A 24,335-nucleotide genomic window follows, 5' to 3' on the forward strand; every position below is an offset into this window, starting at 1 on the left:
GATCTAAGGAAGTCCTGCTCCCCATGCTCTCTTCTGCCTTGGTTAGACCACTTTTCCTGGAATATTGTGTCCAATTCTGGGCACCACAGTTCAAGAGAGATGTTGACTCTAAGCTGGAATGTGTCCAGAGGAGGGCGACTCAAATGATCAAGGGTCTGGAGAACAAGCCCTATGAGGAGCGGCTTAGGGAGCTGGGCATGTTTAGCCTGAAGAAGAGAAGGCTGAGAGGGGATATGATGAGAGGCATGAATAAATATGTGAGAGGAAGCAAGCTTCCTTTCTGCTTCCCTGGAGACTAGGACGCAAGTGAACAATGGCTTCAAACTACAAAAGAGGAGATTCCACCTGAACACGAGGAAGAACTTCCTGACTGTGAGAGCCGTTCAGCAGTGGAACTCTCTGCCCCAGAGGGAGTGTGGTGGAGGCTCCTTCTTTGGAGGCTTTGAAACAGGGGCTGGATGGCCATCTGTCAGGGGTGCTTTGAATGCAATATCCCTGCTTCTTGGCAGAATGGGGTTGGACGGGATGATGGCCCAGGAGGGGGTCTCTTCCAACTCTTTGATTCTAGGATTCTATGATTCTATGAAATATCAAACATTAACTAGGCAGACTTAATGACAAAAATGCAAGTCAAGCTCTGAAAAGGTGAAATGGATGCAGGTCAATATAAGCAGGTCTGCCTGAAGCTCAGCAGGCCTCAGGGGGAGAAAGCTGTGTGAGAAGGCCTCATTGTAAGAAGGCCTCAGTGTGAGAGGAGCCCCAGGTTGAAGGCCTCAGGTGTGAAGCTCCTGTGTGAAGCTCTTGTGTAAGTTTGTTGTGTGAGAGGAGCCTCTGTGAGAGCAAAGCTGTTTATCTCCATGAGGAAGAAGACCAGGAATAGCCTGTTCGGCCAGGAAGGAAGGGGAAGGCCTGTGAGTGTGGGAGGAAAGGGAAGCCCATGGAAAGGGCAAAGGTCCCAAGGCCATACTCCTGAGGACAGGAAATCCGAGCCCTGCCTCCCTCAGAAGCAGGAGAAGAGGAAGTCTGTTTGGAGGGGAGAGGGAGGGTCCCTCGGGAGGGAAAGAGGGGGCAGGGAGGGAAAGAAGAGGCAGGGACCACCCCCCCCCCAATACTCCCCAGAGGAGGAGGAGGAGGAGGGAAGGTGCCTTCCCCAGGAGGTACCTCAAACTGAACTGACACCGCTCTCCCCCCTCGATCACCAAGACCACCCTCTGACCACAAACCAGCCTCGGCTATGGAAGACCTGCTCATCCAATGACCACTCAGCCCAATCCACAAGCCTGGCCCTCCCTGCCTGCCTGTTGGGTTGGGCTTCTGTTCTTGTTTACTGTCTGCATTTTCAGGTTGCGTTTTCAGTTTTATGCTGCTGTGATTTGGCCTCATGTAAGCCGCTCCGAGTCCCCATTGGGGAGATGGTGAAGGGCTATGAATAAAGGTTTATTATTATATTATTATCTGTTCTGCTCCCCTTCAGTCTCTCTCTCTCTCGGTCAGAAATATTAACTAGGTAGACTTAATGACAAAAGTGTAAGTCAAGCTCTGAAAAGTTAAGTGGATGCAGTTCAGTATATGCAGGAGTGCCTGTAGGTCAGCAGGCCTCAGTGTGAGAAGGCCTCAGGGTGATGCGGAGCATCTTCCTCCCCAAGTATTTGTAGTTCGCCAAGGGCCGGACGATGGATTCTGCCGCTTCCTGACCCAGCACACATAACTGGGTTCCTGTTTCCTCTCTGTGAATTCTCTGGCTTGTGCACTGGACCCTGACCCCTGATCAGGGAAATGTAGTTTCACAAAGGACACTGCTTCACAGATCGCAACCTGGAAGCCCCCCTTTTGAACTCTCTTGCTTGCCCTCTCCTATTGACTTTCTGCTCCACATCCCGGACTGTTTTCAGCCACACTTTTGGACTCAAACCTCAGACCAGGCTAGCTGGGAGGGACAAGCTGCCTCTAGCCTACATGCGCCTTCACCAAGGAGACTATGATTCCAACAAGAATGAAATACGTTCTTTAATAAACTCTGCTGGGTTGGGGATGGGGATTCATTTATGGAATGTATGAAGGATATGAAGCATGGTGAAATGTATATAATGGAAATCTATCATATGAAATGTACCCTGACCCTCTCCCCCACCTTTTCTCCCTCTGAACTTTGCCCCACTAAGAAGGAATGTGACCTGAGGTTACAGTTGGGGGAAATCCAATTTCCTCAGAAAAGACCCATTCATATTGACATTTTGCATGGACTGGGGTTGATTCTTATCTCGAGGCTCGTTTTCAGCGTTCAGACAATGACCCAGAGATAAGACAGCCGAAACCCGGAAAAGAGATTGATTAACTCAACTCATGGTATTTGTGTAAGCTCCTTTGTGATTAAGGGTCCCCTTGTCCACAGAGTTTTGAGATCCAAATGCCACCAATAGCCCCTTTTCATGTCTATACGCATCTGCAATCAGAAATCAGGAAATCCTTTGTCCCCCCTGTCTGCCACCCCTTGACAGACACAAAGGCTCGGAAATCAGCTGGCAGGATGCCTCCCGGGCATTCCGCCCCCTCTGAGCTGTCTAGCCATGTCCCGCCTCCGGGCTGCTGATTGGACCATCTTCGGAGGCGCTAGGGAGGCTCCGATTGGCCCCCTGGAGGCAGCAGCGCCCGCTGGTTGGTTGAGAGGCGGGACATGCAGCCAAGCCTCCTCCCAGCTGTTCCAGGGCCAGCCAATCAGGGCAAAGCCAGCTGAAGGAAGGCGGGCGGAAGTTTCAAACTGTTTTTCCTTTGTTCTGTCTGTATAAATATGCCAAAAAATCACTGTAATGTTATGCTTATGGTGGAAATATCCCTGTAACGCATCCTTTTCAGCTGAATCGCAGAAATAAACGCTTCGGTCGCTGGATACCTCTTCAGCCTCTGGTGGGACTAATTCTTAATATTTTGCGCTTTGGATTGGCTTTTGCTGGCAGCTCACCAAGGTCAAAGACCCCCTTTGCGGTCTTCTGGGGCCTTCCTCGCTGGGAAAGCCCCCCAAAAAGAGCTCGATATCATTGGTGAGAAGGCCTCAGTGAGAGAAGGCCTCAGTGTGAGAGAACCCAGCTGGAAGGCCTCAGGTGTCAAGCTACTGTGTGAAGTGTTTTAACTCTAGATCCGCTTCCTCACATCCCAACTCCGAACTTGAGTGACCACCTGTATGGGCAGAGTGATCCGTCTTGGGAGAAAAATACATCATTGTCTTGTGTAGTCTTCCAACTCAGGAAAATACGTTTTCCTGACCCACTCTTTCCCTGCAGCGTGATCCCTGCCCCACGTTTCTAAAGCAAGGCACCTGGAGACACTGAGAGCACATTGGGCAGCAAAGTTCCTAGACATATACGTCCTTACAAAACCTAGACCAGAAAAGTGTGAAACCTCAGGCAGGACAAATGCAAAGAGAAAAAGAAAGGGAAATGCAAACTCCTCCACTGACACCAAGAAATCAGAGAAAGGGAGGCAGAAGCTCAGGGTGGGAGGCCCTCGGCCTGGCAGGAGGAGAGGAGGGGGCGGCTGGGGAGGAGACGGACGGACGGACCCCCAGGGTGAGCGGGAATCCTGATGCCCTCCAGATGTTCTGCACTCCAACTCCCATCCACCCTTCCCACACAGAAAGACAGGGATACTGGGGACTGCCGTCCAGCAACACTGGGGTGGGATGGGAGACACGATTCCTACCCAGTTCTGCTCAATTCAGCCCATTTTATTTATTTGTTTGTTTATTTACTGATCTTTAAGTCCTCAGTGGTTCGTAAGGGAACATACGTTCGGACAGGTAAGTTGGGCCAGAACCGTTTAGGGCTTTATAGGCCAAAGCCAGCACTTTGAATTGGGCCCGGTAGCAAACTGGCAGCCAGTGGGGCTGGCGCAACAAGGGGGTTGTATGCTCCCTGTGCGCCGCTCCTGTTAACAATCTGGCTGCCGTTCGTTGGACTAGTTGAAGCTTCCGAGCCATCTTCAAAGGCAACCCCATGTAGAGAGTGTTGCAGTAGTTTATACGGGATGTAACCAGAGTGTGGACTACCGTGGCCAATCAGACTTCCCAAGGTAAGGGCGCAGCTGGTGCAAAAGCTCCCCTGGCCACCACCGAGACCTGGGGTTCCAGGCTCAGCGATGAGTCCAGGATCGCTCCCAAGCTGCGAACCTGCGTCTTCAGGGGGAGTGTGACCCCGTCCAGCACAGGCTGTAACCCTATGCCCTGTTTGGCCTTGCGACTGACCAGGAGGACCTCTCTCTTGGCTGGATTCAGTTTCAATTTGTTCACCCTCATCCAGACTGTCACAGCGGCCAAGCTCCGGTTCAGGACCTGGACAGCCTCCTTAGTAGCGGGTGAGACGGAGTGACAGAGTTGGACGTCATCTGCGTACAGATGACACCGCACCCCAAAACTCCGGATGATCTCCCCCAGCGGCTTAATGTAGATGTTGAACAACATGGGAGACAGTATTGATCCCTGAGGAACCCCACAAGACAAATAACACCTTCTGTGTGCGACCCTCGAGAAAGGACCGGAGCCACTGTAAAACGGTGCCCCCCAGGCCCATTCCGGCGAGGCAGTATCAAAGGCTGCTGAGAGGTCCAGCAGAACCAAGAGGGACACACTCCCCCTGTCCAGCTCCCGGCATAGATCATCAACTAAGGCGACCAAGGCTGTCTCAGTTCCATGTCCCGGTCTAAAGCCAGACTGTGCTGGATCCAGATAATCCGTCTCTTCCAAGAATACCTGGAGTTGTGAGGCCACCACACGTTCCAGGACTTTGCCCAAAACGGGAAGATTAGAAACAGGCCGATAGTTGACGAATTGAGTGGGGCCCAGTGATGGTTTCTTCAACAGCGGTTTTATTACAGCTTGTTTTAAGCTCGCTGGAATGTTGCCTTCCCTAATGGAGGCATTAACCACCACCTTCACCCACTCGGCCAATCCCCCTCTGGCCTCCTTTAGAAGCCAGGATGGGCAGAGGTCTAGGATGCACGTGGTCGGCCTCATTCCTCCAAGTATCTTGTCCACATCCTCGGGTCTCACCAACTGAAATGAATCCATCAAAACTGGACAAGCAGATGCTCGTGTTACATTCTCCCTCATCCTTCCTCACCTTTAGAAAGAAGGTAAATATGTGGGATGTGGGAGCGGATCTTCGGGCAATTAGGTTAAAAGGACAACTGACAATGTTGACTATGGCTTGGGAGTGGTTTATGGGTACGTTAAACGGAGTACTCAGTCATAGTATACGGCTATTTAAAAGGCCACCAGACTGGTAATAGCGCAATGGACTTTAAGTATACTGTTTTAATCTTTATGTCTTAATGTTTATGCTTTTAACTGTTTTGTATTTTATTATGCGGCATTGAATTGTTGCCAATTGGAAGCTGCCCTGAGTCCCGTCCCCCCCCCCCCCCGGGGTTGAGAAGGGCAGGGTAAAAGTGTTTGAAACAAATAAATAACCAGGGCAACGAGGAGACTGAAGTTGTGGTGGTGCGTGGAGCCGAGGTTTGACGTTTAAAATGTTTTTACTGGAGGCACTTTTTTACAAAAATGAGGAACTCATTATGACCCCAACCAGGATCCTTTCTTCCAATATCTTCAGCCGCCTTCTTCTGAGGTAAATCTTCTTCTCAGTAAATGGACATGAGTCTTGATTATAAAGAACTGATCAAGGAGATATTTATTTAAGGATTCACTCACTTGCCTTTTTCTCCCTTCCGCTTTCCCCTGAGCTCACGAGCCAATTCCTAATTTAAAGAGGCCCAACTGACTCTGTAAACACGCAGGCTGAGGACTTAAACCCCCGGGTTCAGGGTCTCCACACACCAGAACCCAACTTCCACTCTTGTCCGCTGACTAAAAGAAACGCACTCTTTCCAAACGCCTGCCCCGGCCGAGTGGCAGTTAGCTCCGCCCCTTTGGCTTCTCTCACTTGGACACATTCTCACAGCCGGTTCCGTCGCTATGGCAACGCCTCAGCTCAGGCGACACATCAGCTGGCCTGCACTTACATCGTAACATTAATCAACATTTTCAAAACGTACATTATAATTAGCTATTTCGTTACAGCCTCTAACCAATGGCAGAGAGCAAGCCGCATGGCAGAGAAGGACGGGCACATACAAGCCGCTCCCACCCTTCTCTCCAGATTCCGTCCCTGTCACGCCATCTTCTCTGTTGTCTTAACCCTTGAGATTGTTGTGCTGTGAACACGTGTCTATTAAGAACTGTCTCATTACACACTGGAGGTAAGCGCCATGCATTCCTATCCATCTTTTTCTACACCACAGTCAGGAGGTCACATGAACCCCAAAAACCATTCTGTGGCCGCCCTCCTCTCCCTGCCGAGGAAGAAGCCCTTCCTTCTCTTCTCACCCTGTGGGTCTCTCCCCAGATGCGTTTTGGCCTTCACCTCCCAAAAATCCTCACAACTGGTCAACTGGCTGGGAGTTCTGGGAGTTGTAGGCCGCAACACCTGGGGAGAGACCCACAGGGTGAGACCCACTGCTCTAAGCTAAACACACCCAGCTCTTTTCAGACATTCCCTACAGCCCGTCTCTGGAGATATTCTGGCTTGTCAATGTCCGCCTTGGGTTGTGCTGCCCAGAACGGGAGACAGAGCGATTGCAGGTGAGGTCTGAGCAAAGCAGGAGAAAGGAGGCCGTGACTTCCTTGGACGAAGACACCACGTCTCCTCTTGGCACAGCCTGGGATCACATTGGCCTTTGTGGCTGCCACATCACACTCTGGTTTTTCAAAATAATTTTTATTCAAAGGCAAGAAAGAAAAGCATGTTTATACAAATTACAATTTTGGGATTTTAAAAAAGGAATCCTTAACAAACATGAAAGACTGAAGAACACACACCTACACAATAACAACAAAACTAATAGAACAACGGATCAACACAACTCTTGCCTCATGCCAATTTTAATCTGTATTCATTCACTTTAAATGCTGTTCTCTATTCACTCTTCCGTTTCTAAATAGAGTAAACCCATTCCTAAAACTCACAATAAACAAATGTCCCCTCGTTGTTACAAGTAGTGAATTGTTAGTGGGTCCCATAGAATCCTTGAGTTGGGAGAGACCTTGTGGGCCATCATCCAGTCCAGCCCCTTTCTGCCAAGAAGCTGGAAAATTGCATTCAAAGCACCCCTGGCAGATGGCTATCTAGCCTGTTTAAAAGCTTCCAAAGAAGGAGTCTCCACCACATTCCCTCCGGGGCAGAGAGTTCCACTGCTGAACAGCTCTCACAGTCAGGAAGTTCTTCCTCATGTTCAGGTGGAATCTCCTGCCTTGTGGTTTGAAGCCATGTCTCCATTGCGTCCTAGTAAATAAAGTTGCTCTCTCCGTGTTTCCCCAGAAATAAGACACTGTCTTATATTCTTTTTCATGAAGACACGCTATGGCTAATTTTCAGGGGATGTCTTATTTGTATGTCCATGGCCAGGACTCAAGGGAAGAGGAGGAGGAGGAGGAGGAGGAAGAGGCGACCCAAGACTTGGTCCCTCCTTGGATGGGACAGACAACGCCTTCCTCCCTCCCTACCTCAGTCTTCCCCCCACTTTTCCCACACACGTTTCCCACCCCAGTCTTCCCCTTTTCTAGTTGCCCCCTTCCTATCCCATTCTGTCTTACTTTTCCAGAGACTCCTTTCCACCTCACTTTCCCACTTTTCCAAACACTCCTTCCCTTTCCAACTTTTCCTTGATTCCAGTCCTTCTTTCTCACCCCCTTCCCAAGTCAGTCTTCCCCACTTTTTATTATTCATATACACACAGCATTTCCCCCAAAATATATACTGTAGTTAAAATTGTATTCTATTATTATATCATTTATCATTTTACTCTATCACTATTACATTTATTTTATTGTGTTAATATTATGTATTATTTTTATCTATTTATTATTATTACATTTATTATTTTACTCTATTTATTGTTCTTATTATTACACAACCTGGGGATCACAACCAGACACAGTGAAGACATCTGCCCTTGCGCTATGCTACTCTGCTGCTGAGTACGCATGCCCAGTGTGGAACACATCTCACCACGCTCAAACAGTGGATGTGGCTCTTCATGAGACATGCCGCATTATCATCAGTACATAACACAATCAGTAAACTAATCTCACGCTCAGTGTTCAGAGTTCCATAAATCCATTCCGTTCAGTCAATTCCTGTCCATCATCTGTGCCCTACACCACTGGAGAAATTACACTGCTTAGCCGGTATTGCACCACCTGACATCCGCCGGGAAGGAGCAGCCAAGAGTGAAAGGACCAAGGCAGAGACATCTCCAGCTCATCCCGTTTGGGTATCAGCCAGCACGTCAATGACTTAAATCAAGAAATAGTTTTCTAAGATCTACAGAGACTCGCTGAAACACCTCAGCAAGCGAGAGTCCAAAAGTGGCAGGCTCAAACCCAGCACCTCAACCAATGGCTGATACCAAATGAGAGACTCCCCCTTGGGCACACAGAATTTCTGACTGGGCGACTTGGAAGGCGCTGAACAGACTGCGCTCTGGCACCACGAGATGCAGAGCCAACCTTAGGAAATGGGGCCACAAAGTGGAATCCACGACATGCGAGTGCGGAGGAGAGCCAACCACTGACCACCTGCTGCAATGCACCCTGAGCCCTGCCACATGCACAATGGAGGACCTTCTTGCGGCAACACCAGAGGCACTCCAAGGGGCCAGGTATGGCTCAAAGGACATTTAATCAGCTACCAAGTTTGCAAAATGTGTGGTTTTTTAAATCTGTTTGTTTGTTTTGTTCTGCTAGAAATGTATTTTTATTTATTTATTTCGATTACTTATACCCCGCCCTTCTCACCCCCGAGGGGGGACTCAGGGCGGCTTACAAAGAAGGCACAATTCGATGCCGATGTCAACTATACATGCATACAAAACAGCAATTAAACCATTAACAGGTTAAAATCATCAGTACATAACACAATCAGTAAACTAATCTCACGCTCAGTGTTCAGAGTTCCACAAATCCATTCCGCTCAGTCCATTCCTGTCCATCATCCAGGTCCTTCCTCTAGCTGCCAGGACGTCCCAATGCCTCCTGGTCCCACATCCAAGTTTTCAATTCTTTTCTAAATGACAAGAGGGAAGTCGCCGATCTAATCTCCCCGGGGAGTGAATGAATGTAATACAATGTTCTGGTGGCAGATGACACAATAAATAAATATTATTACATTTATTATTTTACCCTATTTATTATTAATAATACATTTAATATTTTACCCTATTTATTATTATTGGAAGGATACGTAAGCACATTTACACTGAAGAAGGTTAGAATAATGATTTAATCAGAGTTCGCCAGTCTTATCTCAAATTACCGTTTTATGCAAATATTCAGAAATATTTTTAACCTATAGATGCCTCAATTATTGTAATTTTATTGGTATCTATTTTTATTTCAATTCTTGAAATTGACCAAGAGCTGCTGCATTTCCCACCCTCAGCTTATACTGAAGTCAATAAGTTTTCCCAGCTTTTGTGCTAAATTAGGTGCCTCGTCTTATATTCGGTCAGCTTATCCTCAAGTATATAGGACATGTAGCTACTCCCCTGTGTGGGTTCTTTGATGGATACTCAGATGTCCACTCTGAATGAAGCTCTTTCCACATTCCATGCATTTATGTGGCTTCTCCCCTGTGTGGGTTCTTTGATGGGTACGCAGACATCCACTCTGACTGAAGCTCTTTCCACATTCAATGCATTTATGTGGTTTCTCCCCTGTGTGGATCCTTTGATGGGTACGCAGATCTCCACTCTGTCTGAAGCTCTTTCCACATTCCATGCATTTATGTGGTTTCTCCCCTGTGTGGATCCTTTGATGGTAACGCAGACTTCCACTCTGACTGAAGCTCTTTCCACATTCCATGCATTTATGTGGCTTCTCCCCTGTGTGGATCCTTTGATGGGTACGCAGATCTCCACTGTGACTGAAGCTCTTTCCACATTCCATGCATTTATGTGGTTTCTCCCCTGTGTGGGTTCTTTGATGGATATGCAGATGTTCACTCTGACTGAAGCTCTTTCCACATTCCATGCATTTATGTGGCTTCTCCCCTGTGTGGGTTCTTTGATGGATATGCAGATGTCCACTCCGACTGAAGCTCTTTCCACATTCCATGCATTTATGTGGCTTCTCTCCTGTGTGGATCCTTTGATGCTTACGCAGAGTCCCACTTTCACTGAAGCTCTTTCCACATTCCATGCATTTATGTGGCTTCTCCCCTGTGTGGGTCTTTTGATGGGTACGCAGATGTCCACTTTCACTGAAGCTCTTTCCACATTCCATGCATGTATGTGGCTTCTCCCCTGTGTGGGTCCTTTGATGGGAGTGCAGATTCCCACTCTGACTGAAGCTCTTTCCACATTCCACGCATTTATATGGCCTCTCTCCTGTGTGAGTTCGTTGATGTGTAGTAAGAGAACTTCTCGCAGTGAAACATTTCCCACATTCCATACAGTTATGTCGCTTCTCCCCTGTGTGTGATTTTGAGAAGGAATTGAGATTTTCCATTCTTTTACATTTATGATTCTAATATTATGCCAGAAGGTCATAAATATGTTCTCCTGATTTCCTCTTCTCAGTCTTTGTATTGCTCTAGTCCATTTGAATAAATAAATTACCAAGCCCCACTGTTTACAGCACAATCCTCCCTTTCCTCCTTGAATACACAGCTATGTAGCTCGAAATATAACTTCTCCAACTTATTTCTTGTGAGTGCTGCGTAATTTCATTCCTGACCTAAGACAAAGGGAAGTGTTCTTCTCAAGGTTCATTCAGAGGTTACCTGCCAGAGAAATGAGAGGAAAATCTTATCAGGATCAAGAGCACAGAATTATCTCATTGAACAATAAGAACAATGGCTTAGCATTGTAGCCAATGCCGGAGAAGAAGGGAGAAAGAGCGGTCCTATTGAGGAGAGTCTTTGCCTGCTGAGAGGTACTTTAACACTTGCCCAACAAAGAGCAAGCCCTGCAAAGGGAAAGTGGCCCAAGATTCTCTGCATGAGATTGTTAATATTGCAATCCAATCTTTGTAAAGGAAGAGCTCTATAAATATGGTCAGCATAGAAAGGGCTCAGGTTGCAAAGCGTTTCCTGCCTAGATCCCACTTTCTCACATCCCAACTCAGAACCTGAGTCACCACCTCTATGGGCAGACCATCCCAAGTGATCCGTCATGGGAGAAAAAGACTTCATTTCTTCCAACTCAGGAAAAAATATGTTCCTACTCCTCTCTTTCCCGGCAGCATGATCCCTGCTCCACGTTTCTAAAGCAAGGCACCTGGAGACACTGAGAGCACGTTTGGCCATAAACTTCCTTGACATATTGCATTCTTACAAAACCTATACCACAAAGGCATGAAACATCAGGCAGAACAAATGCAAGGAGAAAAACAAAGGAAATTGCAAACTTCGACACTGAGAGCACAAAAATGGAGATAGGGATGCAGAAGCACAGGGTGGAAGGCAGTCACGAGAGAGCCTGTGTAGAGATGGATGGGTGGCTGGATGAATGGGCCCCCAGTGCCAAAGATGACATTTGTGCTATGGCTCAAGGGGCAGGAGGGAAGCCATCCAGTTCACCGCATCCACTACAGGCCCCTCTTTGGCCCTTGGAGCCCATTTGCAGGGGTTTTATTGAGGATCACCTGCCAGGTGAGCTGGGACTGTCACCTGGGGAGTGCCAGGCTTGTTTCCTAAGCAGGACATTGCATAGCTTGTGCCACCAGGCAAATGGTCCCCCAATTAACCAGAGAGTTTATTGATCACATCCACAAGCACCATGGCTTTCTCCTCACAATAACTGCAGATTGCGGGGCCCACTTTGCCTCCTAGTTTTGGAGAGGGCTTGTGCCGTCACAGCCAGACACTCTAAAGTGGAATCTATGATGTGCTTCTTTCTTGATCTCAAGAAGCTCGGAATGCCCAGCAACTAAGGCCACTCCAGATTTGAACATCAAACAAGATTTTTATTTTCTCAAAGTCCTTGACAGACTTGGCACAGCTTGTTGAGGTTACAAATACAGTCAACTTGTGAATTCCTGTGGATGTTCCTTTCTTACCTTTCCCTTCAGCTGCTGGGTTAACTTCCTCCAATGGCAGAAAAATCCTGGAATATTCTCTGCCCTGGTGCTGAGCTGCTATTTTTAGAAAGAGCAGGCCTTTCCCTATCTAAACTCAGTCCCAGTTTCAAAGGCAAGAGGGTAAGTACTTACGATCGCTTGTCTGAGCTGGCCTGGCTTGACCCCATCTGAGACCTTTGCTATACTGAAGAAGGCAGGAGAGCTTCTCAAAATGGAGATCTCATCCCCAGGAAAAAGGGCGGTCTCTAGACCAAAAAGACACTTTTCCAAGCCAATAGCAGCAAAGGCTTTGCAGGCTGGCTTCCAGCCTCTGTTAATGGTTAACTATCAGGGTGCTGCTGAGACTGTAGCAACCCTGGGAGAAATGCCAAAGGATGCTATTGCCTATAACTATGGGACAATGCAAATCAGTCTCCTGGGAGTACAGCCAGCTCTGAGTCCGGCTTCAGCAACACCTGGACTACGGCTCTAACTGCCAACAAGGTGATGGGTTGGGACTGCTTACCTTTCCTGGGATGAGTCTCCTTTGAAGAGAGAGAAAGCGGGATAGAGGTGATGATGAGATAACTCTGTACATTGCAAGGCTGGGCCTTTGCCTTCTGAACCCCTTTGGCCTTTGCCGACCCTTGCGACCATCCCCTTTGACCCCTGGCATGGCCAGATTAGGCACGGAGGGTCCACGATGCCTGGCCTCGCACGGAAGAGGCACCGGAGCAGGGCAAAGGGACTGGCAGAAAGCACGCAGGGGGACAAGGAGGGGCAAAGGGGGAAATGAACCCTCTGCAATCCGTACAGTTGCCTAGAATTTTTAGAAAAACAAGGCCCCCAAATATATTGTTCCTTCTGTGGTCAAAAGCGCAATCCATTCCCTTGCTGCCAAACTGGACCTCCACAGAAATGATATCCCTTCATCCAGATCAAGCTGGCTTTCTGTCAGGCAGGACATGGGCAGATTCCACATGGAGAGCATGACGCCTAATGCCTCAGAGTCAGTCCTTTGGATGGGGGGGGGGTCTTCCTTTCCCCTTCCCTCCCTGGTCTGAATCAAGGACCCCCCCCTCCTCTTCCCCCTCCAAGAGGATCATTGGGGCCTCCTTTGGGGCCCCTCCTTCTTCCCTCCCACATGCCCCCTTCACGGCCCCCTCCTCAATGGGGGAGGAACAGAACTTGGATCTTCAGATGGGGAGAAAGGCTGGTGTTGGGAAGGGCTGCCCATCCCCGGGTCCCTCTTCTCCGCTCTTCTTCCGGGGGGACGGATCCAGCCCGCCCATCCCTGCCATTCCTTCGTTCATCAGAGGCAGAGAGGGGTCCCTGGCCCACATTCACATTGAGGCATCAACACAGGAAGTGAGCAGAGTTCTGGGAAATGTAGTTTAGGGCGGAGCCTTCCACAAACTACATTTCCCAGAATTCCCCTGACTGCCTTGTGCCACCTCCTACTCCTCCCTAAAAGTCGTGCTGGGGGAAAACCCGTGTTCGTTCTCTAAAGGGATTAAGAGATGAAAAGGGGTTGTTGGGGGTTGAATCAACGCTGTGAGGAAAGCCACGCTGAGAGGCAGGAACTCCAAAGTTTACCCAACAGGTTTTCTATTACTGCTGTTGTTGTTGTTATTTCAAAGACTGAATGAGTCTCCTTCAGGGTGAGAAGGAGGGCTATAAATGTCATAAATAAATGAATGGGCATCTGTTGGGGTGGTTTGAGTGTGCTTTTCCTTCCTGGCAGAGGGGGGCTGGACTGGATGGCCTCTGGGGTCTTCCAATGAAATAGTATTGTTAAGTTTATGTTGGTTAGAATTCACCAAAATCAGTGAATGAGATGAACGTTCTCAAACTTGGGGGGGGGGGGGCTAACAGTGGTCAATGTGCTCTCCCATTGAAGCAAGTTTCATCCTGACAGCTCAAAAAACGGGGGAGAAAGGAGCCCCGGAAGCTCCTCCCCCTTGCGCAATTCCATAACGAGAACATGACTTGGCCAGAACGCAACCCGGCTTGACCCCACGTGTGGCACCAGTTCTGCAAGTCACGTGGCCTTCCTCAGAGCATCCAATTTGGCAAACATGATTGATGTATGGATGTCTAATTAGAAACAATCAATATTCAAAGACCTCAACTTGGACTTCCGGTTTAGGAATGGCGGGAGACTGAATGATGAAAGGCTCTGTCCGTAGTCGTTAGCAAGAGTAGTTCCTCCAACGAGCTCAGAATGAGGGCAGGAGTTCACCTGGCTACACATCAATAAGCCAAGGAGAAGTGCGGACCTTTGCAAACTGGGCAACAGTGGTGTAGATGGGGGAAACCGTGATGTTTTGAGGGTCTCCTGGGGGATTGCAGCTCCCTAGATCAGTGGTTCTCAACCTGTGTCCGTCCAGGTGTTTTGGCCTACAACTCCTAGACCAGCTGTTAAGATTTCTGGGAGTCGAAGGCCAAAACATCTGGGGACCCCCAGGTTGAGAATCACTGCCCTAGATGGATCCCCATTGGGGGGAAGCAAGGAGGAGAGACATGCATGCACATCATCGTTGCAGGTGTTTTCAGCTCTACTACCAACCCCGAACCCACTTTCCCAACCTGATCCCCTTCCCTCAAAATCTCCTTCTGGAATCAAAGACTATTTAGAGGAGGAAAGGAGACAACGAAGGAGTGACTCTCTACCGGCAAGTATTTGAGCATAACGATATAATACCCTGCCAACCTATTGCATACGAGCAGGGATATCTAACCGATATAAACAAAGAGATAACCCAGAACACAGAAAGGAAGGAAGGAAGGAAGAGGAGGAGAAACAAGACTGAATGGGAAAGCTTGATTTTTTGAAACAGAAGATAAAAGTGCCGTTCTCCTTGTGACGAAAGAGGCCCAGTCTCAGCGCCATCTTGATTTGTCATTTTCTGGATCAGAGAGAAAAGAGGAAGGAAAGGAGGAAGGGGTTTCAGCGTGGCCTTGAATCCAAGAGAAGTCAGCACAGCTCACATCAAACATCCTCCTGAAACATTGCCAAATATAAGAGCAAAAGGCATTCATTTGAAAACTTACCAAATCGCGACATCGATTCGATAAAAGCGCTTAAAGAAGAAATCCAGCGTTCAGTTGAAACCGCCTAAAATGGAGAAAGGAAAACAACATAAGAAGATGTTGGCTGAAGGTACAAAAGTTATGAAACCACTGGAAATTCTGAATGGATTAATCATGAGAGAGGAGATTCCATCTGAACATGAGGAAGAACTTCCTGACTGTGAGAGCCGTTCAACAGTGGAACTCTCTGCCCCGGAGGGAGTGTGGTGGAGGCTCCTTCTTTGGAAGCTTTGAAACAGAGGCTGGATGGCCATCTGTCAGGGGTGCTTTGAATGCAATATTCCTGCTTCTTGGCAGAATGGGGTTGGACTGGATGGCCCAGGAGGTCTCTTCCCACTCTTTGATTCTATGATTCTTTGATTCTATGAGAGAGGGAAGTGCGGATCCAGGCCGAGGCTTCAGAATTCCAAGCTGGGCAAAGCCAGTCCCGTGAGCCTCGGTTCCAGCGACATTGCTCCCAATTTTTCCCTTGAAGAGCGTGGAAGGCCAGCCTCTCCCTGTCTCCTCTCTGTGGGCACACCAGGCGGGCCTCACTCTTCGCCCTGGCCCCCTAATTGGGGGAAGGGTCTCTCTCCCTCCTTCCCCCCTCCATCAGCCTCCTTCCTCGGGGCCAACCCCCTCCCTCCCCCTCCTTGAAGGGTCTGCTTTGGGCAGGGAAGGAAGGAAGGAGGGGAGAGAGGGGGCCTCCAAGGGGGAGGAATGAAGGGCTGCCGAGTGAGTGCCTGCCTGAGGGAGGGGGGAGGGAGGGAGGGGGGGGGAGGCCCCTTTGGCACTGCCCTCTCGCCCCCAAGATCACCGCAGGGCACCAACCGCGACAGTCCCACCTTGACTCCTGTGGTATGCGAATAATATAATATAATATGTTGTGTATACATATAATATTTATAATATTATAATGTAATACAATATAATCCTAACAATATAATAATATAATATATTGTGTATACATATAATATGGAAGCTTTTAAACAGAGGCTGGATGGCCATCTGTCAGGGGTGATTTGAATGCAATATTCCTGCTTCTTGGCAGAATGGGGTTGGATTGGATGATGGTCCATGAGGTCTCTTCCAACTCTTTGATTCTATGATTCTATTATAATGTAATACAATACAATCCTAATAATAGTAACATGATATTATAAATATATATATTTTATAGGACATGTAATATTACTAATGATATTACAATACAATGGTCTAGTACAATAGAGTCATATTTAATACTGATATTGTACTATGGGCATAATATAATATAATGTGACATATTGTGTATACATATAGTATTTATAACATTATAATGTAATACAACATAATTCTAGTATTAATAATAATATGTTATACATATATATACTATAGAACATGGAATATTACTAATGATATTACAATACATCTTGAATGCTTTGTAAAGTGTCTTTTTGTATTGTACACCGCCACGAGTCGCCTTCGGGCTGAGAGCGGCGGTTAATAAATGCAAGAAATAAATAAATAAATAAATAAATAGTACAATAGAGTAATATATAATGCAAATAATATAATATATTGTACGTAAATACATCTTGTGAGCGGCTCTGAGTTCCTTTTGGGGTGAGAAGGGCGGCAGGGAGATGTCATAAATGAATCAATGGAGTGACATAGAGTTGGAAGAGACTCCCAAGGTCCCCCAGCCCAGGAAGGAGGAGGGCACAGCACAAGCCCTCCCGACAGATGCCCAGCCAGCCTCTGCTGAGAGACCTCCCGAGAAGGAAGGAGGAGCCCCCCCCCCCCGCTGGACCCCCAGGAAAGAGCCCCCGTCCAGGGTGGTCAGGGCAGGAGAGAGTCCGGCGGGACCCTCGAGGCCATCCACCCCCACCCCCTTCTGTCAAGCAGGAAGGCACCACCCGATCCCTCCTCACAGATGGCCATCCAGCCTCGGTTTAGAACCTCCAGAGAAAGAAGGAAGGAAGGAAGGAAGGAAGGGAGGAAGGGAGGGAGGGAGGGAGCTCCTCCGAAACTCCAGGCAGTCTGGGGGGACCCCAAAGGCCATCCATCCTGACCCCACCAGGCACAGAGAGAGAGAGAGAGAGAGAAGGGCGGCTGATCCAGGTGGTCAACAAAGAAAGAGAGAGAGAGAAGGATGGCCCGCTCTGGAGTGGAGAAGGCCGCGCTCACCTGGCGGGAAGGGGGTGGGCAGCATGGAAGGAAGGGGAGCCAGGGAGGGAGGGAGGGAGAGGCGGGCTCCGAGGCCGAGGAGGAGGAGGAGGAGAAGGGGGCGTTTCCCGGAGAGAGAGAGAGGCCGCCCCCCAGAAGACGGAGCCCAGGCCCAGAAGGAAGGAAGGAAGGAAGGAAGGAAGGGCCTTCCACGCAAAGGATCGAGGCCTACCCCACGGACACTCACTCCCCCGCACTCGGGCTTCTCTCTCGCCGGAAGGCCTCCTCCTCGTCAACAGGCCCGACGCCACCCTTGGCTCCTCCTCTTCCTCCCTCTCTCCCTCCTTCCTCCGGAAGTGAGGAGCTCCTCACGGGGAAAGGCTTCGCCCGAGCCTCCCTCGCCTCTCTAGGACACGGAGGCCGGCCCCTCTCGCTGGGCTACCGCCAAGACCAAACATGGCGGCCGCGGGCTGGGTGCCCAGAGAGGGGCGGGGCTTCTTGGCGGCCCTGCGGAGTAGGGAACAATAGAGCCTCCTTCCTTCTCTGCCAAAGGCTAAGCACCGGCCAATAGGAATTCGCCGTCGTCATTGACGTCACCGGTCTCCGGGCAGAAACTCCCTCGAACCCCTTTCTCCGCCCTCCCTTCCTTCCATCCTTCTTGTGCCCCTCCGAGAGGGAGGGCATTTGCCGGGATGCGCCAATGGGAATGGGCCTCCGCTCGGCGCGTCACCAGTCTCCAGGCAGAGGGAGCGAGCTTCCTTTCTGCTGCCCTGGAGACTAGGACGCAAGGGAAGAACAATGGCTTCCAACTACAGGAAAGGAAGGAGATTCCTCCAGAACACGAGGAAGAACTCCCTGACTGTGGGAGAGAGCTGTTCAGCAGTGGAACTCTCTGCCCCGGAGGGAGTGTGGTGGAGGGAGGCTCCTTCTTTGGGGGCTTTTCAGCAGAGGCTGGGTGGCCATCTGTCGGGAGTGCTTTGAATGCGATTGTCCTGCTTCTTGGTCTCAGAAGGGGGTTGGGCTGGGTGATGGCCCTCCAGGTCTCCTCCACCTCCAGGATTCTGTGCCTCTCCCCCTTGGCCTCTCTCCTGGACCACCAGTGGGAGTGTGTCCCCATCCCTCCCTCCCTCCACCTTTGCTGGAAGGAGAGACCCAGACCCCCCAGTCTCTCTCTCTCTCCTGGGATGAGCCCAGGCCTCCTTCTCCTCCCTGACCCTCGCCCTCCGCCTGTCCCTCTCCACGGGGTCACGCCCCTCCCTCGGCCCCTCTTCTGGCTTGCCTCAGAGTGGCCGGTCCTTCCCATCGCTGGGCATAGAGGGGTGGGCTGCCCTCACCCGTGCCCCTCGCCCAGTCCCTCACCCAGCATCCCCAGCAAGTCACGCCCTGCTGCTCTCGTGAGGATCCCGGCCTTTCCCATCTCACCTCTTTCAGTCCCAAGATTCCTGGGCTCTTGGCAAGACCACCACATGGGGTGAAGTGTCCCCACATTCTCCTCTCGCGTTTCCAACGTTCACTAGAACTTCCCCCAGACATCGGAGGAAGCCTCTCTGGCATCAAGGAGAGAGAAGAGACGTGGTCAGAAGATTAGGAGGAATGTCTTGGTTACAGGATATCTTGATTTCAGTCAGGTCTTCATGGAACCACGGTGGCACAGGGGGTTGGACCCTTGCGCCGGCTGGACTGCTGACCTGAAGGTTGCCAGTTTGAATCCGCAAGATGGGATGAACTCCCGTCTGCCAGCCTCAGCTTGTGGGGACATGAGAGAAACCGGCCTCGGCTATGGAACACCTTCCCATCCAAGGACTACTCAACCCAGTCCCCAACCCTGGCCCTCCCTCCCACTCTCTCCGCTTATTGGGTTCGGCTTCTGTCCTGCTCCCCTTCAGTCTCTCTCTCTCTCTCTATCAGAAATAGTAAACATTAACTAGGTAGACTTAATGACAAAAGTGTAAGCCAAGCTCTGAAAAGGTTACATGGATGCACTTCAATATAAGCAGGTGTGGCTGTAGCTCAGCAGGCCTCAGTGTGAGGAAGCCTCAGTGTGAGAAGGCTTCAATGTGAGAAGGCCTCAGTGAGAGAAGCCCCATTTGAAGGCCTCAGGTGTAAAGCTACTGTGTTGAAGCTCGTGAGAGGGAATTTCTTGATGTCATTAAGGCCTTTGTGGAGCCACACTGGCGCAATGGGTCAAGCCTTTGTGCTGGCTGGACTGCTGACCAGAAAGATGGGTTGCTAGCCTGGAGGTTGCCAGTTCGAACCTGCAAGATGGGGTGAGCTCCTGTCTATCAGCTCTAGCTTGCAGGAACATGAGAGAAGCCTCCCTGCAAGTCACTTCTGGTGTGAGAGAAATTGCTGTCTGCAGAGACGTTGCCCAGGTGAAACACATCTGGGCATCCACTGGCAACATCCCTGTAGACGGTGAATCCTCGCACAACACCCCTGCTAGGCAGGCACGTGCATGCAATCCTCTCCTGGCCTCCTCCAGCTTTGCAATAGGACAGACTGTCTCATAGGCAAGTAGTTCATTCCAACCCCCAAAACACCGCAGAGTCCTGGTCACAGTGTCACAGCCTCTGGACTTGTAAAGTAGCTCATCTCTTGGAATCAACACTCTTGTGTTCTGACGTTTATTTATTTATTGACAACATTTCTGCCCCGCTCCTCTCAACGCCTGAGGGTGGACTCAGAGTGGCTAACACTGGCAACAATTCAATGCCACAATATCACAATAACAACAATCTAAAACCATAAACAATAACATTAATTGTACAGTCATATATACTTTCATCCAAAGTCCATGGAAGTTTTAGGCTTGATGTATTTGCTACTTAGAACTATTTACAGGTCTTCTCTTCATATACTCACAAACACAATGGAACCTTCACACAACAGGGATGGTGGTGGATTACTTATGCAGACAATGATGGCAAGGCCTCTAACCAATGTCAGATAGCAAGCCGTCCTTCCTGGAAGGTCAGACCCAGGTGGTGGTGCTGGGGGGGGGGGGGGGACTCCTGTTCGACTCCCTGGCCGGGGGTGTCCCTCAGGGTTGAAGGTTCTCCCTCAGGCTATCTAACATTTACATGAAACCGCCGGGAGAGATCATCCAGAGTTTTGGAGTTTGGTGTCAAATGTATGCCGACGACACCCAACTCTATCACTCCTTTCCACCCAAAGCCAAGGATGCCACCCTGCTCCTGAACCAGTGCCTGTCACCAGGGATGGACTGGGTGAGAGCTCACAAGTTGAGAGTAAGTCCAGGCAAAACAGAGATACTCCTAGTCAGTTGGGAGGCGGGTCAGGGTGTGGGATGACCACCTGTGTTGGATGGAGTCACACTCCCCTGAAGACACAGTTCGCAGTCTGGGGGTGATCCTGGACTCATCACTGACCCTGGAAACCCAGGTATTGGGGGTGGCCAGGAAAGCTTGAGCACAATAAAAACTTGTGTGCCAATGCACCCATTGCCTCAGAGTCGCAGGTCCTTCCCATCGCTGGGCAGAGAGGGGTGGGCTGCCCTCATCCAGGCCCCTCGCCCAGTTCCTCACCCAGCATCCCCAGCAAGGAACTCTCTGCTCTCGTTAGGATCCCGACCTTTCCTACCTCACCTCTTTCGGTCCCAAGATTCCTGGGCTCTTTGCCTGACCACCACATAGGGTGAAGTGTCCCAACATTATACTCGCGTTTCCAATGTTTACTAGAACTTCCCCCAGACATCGGAGAAAGCCTCTCTGGCATCAAGAAGAGAGAAGAGACGTGGTCAGAATATTAGGAGGAATGTCTTGGTTACAGGATATCTTGATTTCAGTCAGGACTTCATGGAACTATGGTGGAGCAGGGGGCTGGACCCTTGTGCCGGCTGGACTGCTGACGTGAAGGTTGCCAATTTGAATCCACAAGATGGGATGAACTCCCGTCTGCCAGCTTTAGCTTGTGGTGAAATGAGAGAAACCAGCCTCGGCTATGGAACACCTTCCCATCCAATGACTACTCAACCCAATCCACAAGCCTGGCCCTCCTTCCCTCTCTGCTTATTGGGTTGGGCTTCTGTTCTCTCTCTCTCTCTGTATCAGAAATATTTAACATTAACTAAGTAACAAAAGTGTACGTCAAGCTCTGAAAAGGTTACATGGGTGCAGGTCAATATAAGCAGGTGTGCCTGTAGCTCAGCAGGCCTCAGTGTGAGAAGGCCTCAGTGTGAGGAGGCCTCAGTGAGAGAAGCCCCATTTGAAGGCCTCAGGAGTCAAGCTACTGTGTTGAAGCTCGTGAGAGGGAATTTCTTGATGTCAATAAAGCCTTTGTGGAGCCGCAGTGGTGCAATGGATCAAGCCTTTGTGCTGGCTGGACTGCTGACCAGAAAGATGAGTTGCTGGCCTGAAGGTTGCCAGTTCGAACCTGCAAGATGGGGTGAGCTCCCATCTATCAGCTCTAGCTTGCGGGGACATGAGAGAAGCCTCCCTGCAAGTCACTTCTGGTGTGAGAGAAATTGCTGTCTGCAGAGACGTTGCCCAGGTGAAACACATCTGGGCATCCACTGGCAACATCCCTGTAGACGGTGAATCCTCTCACGCCAGAAGGGATTTGCAGTATGTCGCTTCTGACATGATACAAGAATAGTAAGGCCTTTGACAAGGTCCCCCATGATCTTCTTCTGGCAAACACAAGAGTCAAACATGGGCTAGAGAATGCTAATGTGAGGTGGGTTTGTGATGAGGGAAGTGATCGGCCCCAAAGGGTGGAGAGCGAGGACTCCAGAAGGAGGACCAGAATCCACAGTGACCGCAACAGAGGAGAACGCTGGGCAACACTCACAGAATGAACTCCAACCAGGAGAAGACTTCACTCGGGAAGAAAGAAGGGAAATCCACAGAGACAGGACGGGTTGTGCCTGGCTCGGCAACAGAGTGACACGCGGAAAAGATCTCGGAAGAGTCTGAGTGGACAGCAAGTGGACTGGGTGAGAGCTCACAAGTTGAGAGTAAGTCCAGACAAAACAGAGATACTCCTGGTCAGTTGGGAGACGGATCAGGGTGTGGGATGACAGCCTGTGTTTATTTATTTATTTATTTATTTGCTTCATTTTTATACCGCATTTTTCAGCCCTTGACAGGCGACTCAATGCGGTTTACAGTGCAATTAAAACACAGCAATACAACAACAGGATCGACGACGTCGATCCACAACAATTAACAATCAGACAGGACAAATCAACAAGCAACATATATAACGCCTCAGTTGAAATCAGATCCGTTCTCATAGTCGTTGCGCCGTTCCTATGTTCCATTTACCGTCTTCCTTAATTAGTTGCATTGCTTAGCCAAACGCTTGTTCGTAAAGCCAGGTCTTGACCATTCTCCGAAACGACAGCAACAAAGGTGCCTGTCTGATGTCTGCCGGCAAGGCATTCCATAGCCGAGGGGCCACCACTGAGAAGGCCCTGTCTCTCGTCCCCGCCAGGCGCGCCTGTGACGCAGGCGGGATCGAGAGCAGGGCCTCCCCAGACGATCTTAATGTTCTAGTCGGTTCATAGGTGGAGATGGTGTTGGATGGAGTCACACTCCCCTGAAGACACAGTTCGCAGTCTGGGGGTGATCCTGGACTCATCGCTGACCCTGGAAACCCAGGTATTGGGGGTGGCCAGGAAAGCTTGAGCACAATAAAAACTTGTGTGCCAATGCACCCATACCCTGAGACGCCAGATTTGGCCATGGTAGTACACATCTTAGTTACACCCCGTCTGGATTACGGCAATGCTCTCTACGTGGGGCTGCCTTTGAAGGTAGTACAGAAGCTGCAATTGGTCCAAAGATCTGCAGCCAGGTACTGGAGCACCGAACAGGGAACGGACAACTCCTACATTAGGGCAGTTCCACTATCTGCTTCTGGGCTAAATACAAGTGTTGGTCATTACCCAGGAAGCCCCAAACAGTTCGGGACCAGACTATCTACAAAGCCGCATCTCCAAATACAAACCGCCCTGGGCGCTGTGGTTCGCAGAGGAGGCCCTTTTCTCAGTCCCACCCTCATCTCAAGCGTGGCTGGTGATGATGGCAGAGGGGGTCTTTTCCGTGGCCGCTCCCCACCTGTGGAACTCCCTCCTGAAAGAAGTAAACATGGCCCCTCCCCCTCTCCTTCAGGAATCTTTTTAAAACTTATTTATGAGATCTAGTTTATGGAGAAGAGGAGGAGGAGGAGCACTTTATGAAATCTATTCTGTTAGTTTTGTATAATGCTAATGCATGAATATGCAAAGACACGGCTTCAGAGTGCTGCGAAAAGCTAGCGGGTTCCCTGAGAGAGTGAGAGAAAGAGTGAGACTGGAGAATAACGCAGGCAAAGGTCGTTAAAACTTTTTAGGCCAGTCTGCTGATTCAAAACAATACAACCTCGCCAAATCCAAACACATGCAAGCAAAAACCAACTCGAGAACACCAGAATAATACAATAAAACAGTTTACTCACAAATCATGTATGAAGGTGATCATACAGGTAAAATCTTGAGTTTCATGTAATCCAAAAATATAGCTAGGAACCAAGCCAGACCACACAAACTGCTGCACATGACAGATAGAGAGCAAGTCGGCAGCCTTCTTTTTCTGTCCATCGCTCCAATGTTTTGTCTACCTGGGACCCTTCGAAACATACAGGCAGGTCTCCTCTAGGTGTGCGTGAGCTCTTTGCTGTCTAATGCATTTTCCCCTGTCTGGCTCCTTTGATGGCTACGCAGAATCGCACTGTGACTGAAGCTCTTTCCACATTCCACACATTTATATGGCTTCTCCCCTGTGTGGGTCCTTTGATGGGTACGCAGATGTCCACTCTGACTGAAGCTCTTTCCACATTCCACACATTTGTACGGCTTCTCACTTTTCCAGAGACCCCCTTTCCACCTCACTTTCCCGCTTTTTCAAACACTCCTTCCCATTCCAACTTTTCCACGATTCCAGTCCTTCTTTCTCACCCAAGTCAGTCTTTCCCACTTTTTATTATTCATATACACACAGCCTTTTCC

The 24,335-nt window shown here is 49.6% G+C and overlaps 1 protein-coding gene across 3 annotated transcripts in view; it reads right to left on the bottom strand.

Moving 5' to 3' along the window:
- Positions 1 to 6,746: 6,746 nt before the first annotated feature.
- The window catches only part of LOC137096234 (zinc finger protein ZFP2-like), an 81,792-nt gene continuing 64,203 nt past the window's right edge, over positions 6,747 to 24,335 (bottom strand). For 2 of the 3 annotated variants that reach the window (XM_067464971.1, XM_067464970.1), the window contains one exon: positions 6,747 to 10,829. In XM_067464971.1, coding sequence (XP_067321072.1) covers positions 9,587 to 10,555 — 969 coding nt within the window. In that variant the 5' untranslated portion in view covers positions 10,556 to 10,829 and the 3' untranslated portion in view covers positions 6,747 to 9,586. Of the gene's footprint in view, positions 10,830 to 12,632; positions 13,648 to 24,335 lie in introns of those variants that run through there. The other variant, XM_067464972.1, reaches the window with a different exon arrangement.

The sequence above is a fragment of the Anolis sagrei genome, chromosome 2 (genome assembly GCF_037176765.1).
Source record: "Anolis sagrei isolate rAnoSag1 chromosome 2, rAnoSag1.mat, whole genome shotgun sequence".
Classification (NCBI taxonomy): domain Eukaryota; kingdom Metazoa; phylum Chordata; class Lepidosauria; order Squamata; family Dactyloidae; genus Anolis; species Anolis sagrei.